General features: G+C 55.4%; 1 protein-coding gene across 1 annotated transcript in view; it reads left to right on the plus strand.

The window, feature by feature from the left end:
* Positions 1 to 215: 215 nt before the first annotated feature.
* The window catches only part of LOC103605173 (RNA-binding protein 43-like), a 13,414-nt gene continuing 8,062 nt past the window's right edge, over positions 216 to 5,567 (plus strand). The window contains 2 exon segments of the mRNA XM_008589759.1: positions 216 to 289; positions 2,505 to 2,747. Of these exon segments, the coding sequence (XP_008587981.1) occupies positions 216 to 289; positions 2,505 to 2,747 (317 nt within the window).

The following is a 5,567-nucleotide window of genomic DNA, read 5'->3' on the forward strand; positions in this document are numbered from 1 at the left end:
TAAAAGATAACTGTGAACGTTAAGACCATGTGCTTCAGCATCAGACAGGCTGGGACCAAAGCCCCGCCCTCCACTTACTGACTGTGAGACCTTGGATGAGCTGCATAAACTCCTTAATCACTAGCTTGCTCATCTGTAAAGGGGGATAATGATAGCGTGTACCCCACAGGATGGCGTGAGGACTAAGTAAGGTGGTTTGTGTAGGAAGCTTAATGATGCACCGGCACTTGGTAAGCGCTCCAAAGGCAGATTGGCTGTTCTCGACGCCCAACCTTAGGAGCTGCCGAAGGTAATGGTGGGACGGGGCGGGGAGAGAGAAAGACCTCTCTCTACTGGAGAACTCCAGAAACTCTCCTGATGCTCCTCCCATTAATCCCTTCCCCAATTGCTCCAGCCCACAGTCAGCATGGCCATCTGTCCAGGGCTGCACTGGCTGGACCAGCACAATTGGGAAAGGAAAGCTTCATGTGTGGGAGACTTGAGGTTGGTCTTGAGGGATGGAAGGATTCGCCCAGGTGAGAAAGATCAAGAAGGGAGGAGGGGAACAGAGGTGCACAGGTGTGGAGGCAGGCGTGAGTGGGTGCCTCTGGGGACAGGGAAAGGCCTGACCGGAGCAGGAGTTTGTGGGAGGTGATGGGAAGAAGACCTGGAGAGGCAGGGAAGGGAGCCCAGCTGGGAAGTTTTCTGCCAAGAAGAGGGTAGGAGCTTTCCTTTAACAGAGGACTTCTAGTCTGCCTCCAGAACTAGAGGCATCACCCCATTTTATGGATGGAGAAACTGAGTTCAGGGAGTCTGAGTCAGTGCTGTTAGAGGTGGTGATGCCATTGGGATGAGAGGCCTGGGCTGCACAGTGGCCTTGATTTCCATGCCCTATTCTTTTTCCCAACTTCACACTCCAAGTCAGGGCAGCCTTTGAAGTTCAACGTGATTTTACACCATTAGCTGCCTTCAGCTGCAAGTAACAGAAAACCTGTCTGGAGTGCCTTCAATGCTAAAGATGTGTATTAGCTCAAGTTCAAGGATTCTGGAAGCAGAGGGCTTCCTGGGGCAGTCCCATTGCTCTGCAGTTCTCCCTGATGTGTTCTCTCTTGGGCCGCTATTTCACAGCTCGGCTGTACCCCACCTCTCTAAGCCCTGGGCATGCATAACCGGCCCTTGGAAGCTTAGCTGTTTCTTCTGCAGCCGCTCTCGTCTCTTATCACCCCCAGTCAAATGTAAGGCAGGTGTCGGTGAGGGTGGTGATTTGTGGACAAGCCCTGACTCATCCCTTTCTGCCAGCCACCCTGGGCTCAGGACTCCCTGCTGGCATCTTCTGCTGAGTGGGCAGGCCCTGGCTCCTCAGGGCTGTGTCTGGGGCTCTAGCATGGGGCTTTTCCTAAGGTGGTACCAGACAATGCCCCTAGCACCTGTCCTGCCAAACTGGAAATCCCAGAAATGTTCTTGATACCATGTCCTTTCCAAAGACTGAGGGTGGCAAATGGAGAAACTGAGGCTCAGAGAACTGAAAGGTTGATTGGGGTCCCTCAGCCACTGAAGTGTAGAGCCCAAATTAGACAAAAACTGGGGCCTCAATCTGAGCTTCCAAACTGCCACCTCTGTATCTTTATAATCACATTCATCGAGCCTGTATGATCACATTCATCGAGCCTGAAGATTACATCCTCGAGGCTGGGGTTGGGGGTGTTCCCTTCCCCAGAGAGTGTCTAATCTGGACACTTGTGGTGGTGGGGGGCAATGCCCATGAGGCCTCAGGCTGTTCTCCTTTGGCTAGTTACCCACTCACCTAACCTCTGTGTTCCCACAGCCCCCAGAGCACAGCAGTGTCTGCCCCCAGATGGGAGCTCCTTGAGGGCAGGACCAGGGCACCAAGCAGCGAGCATTTGATGAATGGTAGATGTCCTAGGCCTGTATGAGCTGCTCCAGAATGGTTTACTGGTGAGGGGTGGAGGGTCTAGCATCTCTGGCCCTGGGCTGGACCAGCACAGGCCGGGCTGCAGCCCCATCTGGGGCTGGGCTGGTGGGCCATAGCATCTGGGGTTCCTGGGCCCTTCCTTGCCCATACCATCACTGGGCCTCAAGCTCCCTAAGTTTATGGCCTCTGGGAAGAAACTGAGCCAGGGCATGGGGAAGAGACAGGCAGCATGACGGCAGGTGGCAGGCAGGGCTGCACAGGGGAGCACAGCAGCTCCACTTCCTGTGGGCGAGGGCCCTCGTGCCTGCCCCGGGGGAGGTTGCACAAACCTTCCTGCACAAGCCACAGCCTCCCTGCCCTCCTGGCTCTGGTGCCAGCCTGCTCTCGCGCCAGCCTCCCACTGGGGCTGGCATCCCCCATCCCTGCCCTAGGTCCCAGACTGTGTCCTCCATCACTGCAGGGCTGGCCAGGGGCTGGGCTGGGCCTGACACCGCCTGCCTTCCCATCACCGAGCCCCGCTCCTTCCTCATTTTGCTGCTGATTCTAGCCCCAAACAAAACAGGTTAAGCCCTCCTTTTCCTCCCTCGGGCAGCTCGCCTTTGGCCTGTGGCTGCCTTCTGAGCGCTGCAGACGGCGCCGGCGAGGGGGGGCCTGGGACGGTGCTGCTGGCTCCTGGCCCTCTGCAGCTCGGCCTGTGGCAGGAGAGCGAGCTCTGCCGCGGCAGACGCCTGGGGATGATGCCACAGCTGCAGTTCAAAGATGCCTTTTGGGTGAGTGGAAACAGCGGGGGGCGTCGAACAAGCCGGGGGGCCCAGCCAGGTGGGAATTTCCCATGGTAATTGATGGGGATGTGGCTCCAAGAGGCGGGTTTTCTCATAGAAATAGTGGTTGAGTTTTTGTCTTAACTGTCGTGGAGGTGGCCTGGGCCACCGTCCCTGCTGAGTTGGAAGACCAAGGAGGTCCTCAGCCTGGGGTGCTGATCTCTGTAAATGTCAACACGTGGGCAGGGGTCTCTCCTGTGCTCCCAGGGCTGCTTTCCCCTCTGGGAGACCCCTCTCTCCATCCTCAGAAGAGTAATATGTGGGTGGGGGCTTGAGAGGCCAGGTGGGGCACAGGAGAGGTCACAGGATTGGGGACGAGAGAAACGTGGATGAGGTTTTGGCTCTGTTGCTTACAGGCTGGACAAGCCGTTTTATGTGTCTGAGCCTCAGTCTCTCCACCTATATAGTGGAGATAAATAAAAATAAACATACCAGCTGGATGGGAGGGTTAAGTGAGGCGATCTAATGCATTAAAGCCCCAGCACCTTGCGGGCACACCAAATGGTAATTCTCTTCCCCTCACCCAACCCCTTGTCCTTTGCAGACCTTGGGGGTCCTCCAAGGAGGCAGACAGGCGGGCAATTCTTTGCTCACTTTCTTAAATTCAGCACAGGCATAAAGCAAGTCCCTTTCCCCATGAAGTAAGGGCACCCGGCCAGTGGTGGAGGTAAAGTGGCTTGGCCCAGGCCGCATAGTCGGCAAGCCCAGTTTGGAGCCTGGATCCCCTCAGCTTTTTTCCAGCTGCCCTTCAACCTTCTCCTCTCTCCTCAAGATCTGGCTGTCCCCAGTGGCTTTTGGGGAAAAGCAGAGACCTCTCTGGTTAGAGCTGGGGAATATGGCTGTCCCAAGGTGCCACCTCCAACCCCACAGAGGCTCTGGCCCTCCCCTCAGCTGGCTCAGCCCCAGCCCGACAGCCTGGCCCTCCCTGGGCCTTTCCTGGGGCCACAGCCAGGAGGATGAGGGCTCATGGGCCAGGCCTTCCTTCTCTTCCAGGCCAGCTCTGCTTAGGACCTGTGGCTAGTATGTGAATGGCCTGCTTCCCCTGCCCTGACCACACAGTGGGCAGAGGACCCCACTTGGGGAGGGTGCCCTGTGCCTCTCTGGGCCTTGGTTTCCCCATCTCTACAAAGAGGGGGCATGACCAGCCCAGAAAAGCTGATGGAGGCAGAGCTGGCTAGATCCAGGATGCTCACAGCCCAGGCTGGTGGCTGGAGCCCCAGGGGGAGGGAGGGGATGTGAGTCACCACATCACTGCCCTGACTTGGAGTGTGAAGTTGGAGGAAGGGGTAGGACCTGGAAATCCAGGCGGTTCTGTAGCCCTGGGTAGACCAGAAGATCCTGACCATTTACCTCCAGGACATTTGTGCCAGTCCAGAGTCCCTGGGCCCACCTTCCCTAGGGCAGAGCAGCAGCAAGGAGCAGCCCCCATGGCAGGATCTGGGCAGGGGGGATGGTACACAAGGGAACAGAGCGGGGCAGCAGCAGAAGCCAGCAACCAGCCCACTGGTGGCAGCTTCCCACGCAGCATCTGCCCCACCCTTGCGCTTGCTGCACCTGTGGGCTGCAGTGGGCTTCATGGCCTCCAGGTGCCTCCTCTGCCTTGTGGCTGGCCCGCTGGGCCTGGGCCCAGGATACAGCTTCCCTAGGGAAGGCCGGAGCAGGGAGGGGGAGCGAAGCGGCCAGTGGGAGGCTCTTATGCTGAGCCTGGGCAGGAACCCCAGATGGTCACTGTCAGCAGCACCTGCCCCGGGGCCTGGGTTCTAATGCCTCTCCTAATGCTAAGCTCTGCCCAGTGCCTGATAACAACTAACACTGAGCACTGAAGATACGCCAGGCGTATATATACATATATACATATATATATATGTATATATAATCTCAGGGCTGTATGTATATTCACTCATTTAATTCTCACGACAATCAGTGAAGTAGATGCTGTTGTTACCTCTATTATTCAGATGAGGAAATTGAGTCACAGAGAGCTTAAGGGACTTGCCCAAGGTCACACAGCTGGGGTTAAACCCTGGCAGGCTGGCTCCTGCCTGTGTGGCCCAGAACACTGCATCATCTGTCTACCTGGCACATCACTGGGTCTTTGGACTTCAGGGTTCATATCAGGGAAATAGAGGGGAAAATTCTGTCTTCTTATCTCCCAGAGGGGTGAGAAGACCAGATGAGGTGGGTAGAACAGTGTCTGGAAGCTAATTTGCAGACAGATCTGTAAAACAAAAAAAGGCACATTGCTGGCTGCAGCGGGTATGTTAGGAACAGAGCCCGCTTGCTTGGCCCCTCTTCCTGGCTTTCCCCTCCCCAGCCCAAGGCACTGCTGTTAAACCCTGTAGCCTGAAGCACAGTTTGAAAATGATGGGTCTTTAAATAGTGGAAAGAAACCCCTGGGCTAGAAAGATCATATTTAATGTCACAGCACTTCAGTTTTCTGGCAACCTCACCTATCCAGAACACAGGTGAGAGGTGGGCCTGTTTCTGGCATTGGCTCACAGGAAGGAGGAAAGCAAACAGGGTTTCTGAGGAACCACAGAGAGTGTTGCTAAGGGCTTCCATTAAAACTCATATACTTTACTTATAGGAGATGCCCCATAGCATTTAGTCAGGGCCTATGAACTCTAATTTTACCCACAATATTAACAAGCTTGGTCGTGGGGTCTTTTAACCTGTAGATGTAGCAATTAGTTGGGGTCTGCCCAAGACCTCATGGATAAATATTGATGATGGATAAATACTGGTGAACCTGGACTGTTAGAGGCAGTTGCAGAGATGGCTAGTAGCCTGGTGCAAGGAAGGAGAAAGAAAACTTATAAGAAGAGGAGGTAACG

Source organism: Galeopterus variegatus, unplaced genomic scaffold, assembly GCF_000696425.1.
Source record: "Galeopterus variegatus unplaced genomic scaffold, G_variegatus-3.0.2 Scaffold5638, whole genome shotgun sequence".
NCBI classification, from domain to species: domain Eukaryota; kingdom Metazoa; phylum Chordata; class Mammalia; order Dermoptera; family Cynocephalidae; genus Galeopterus; species Galeopterus variegatus.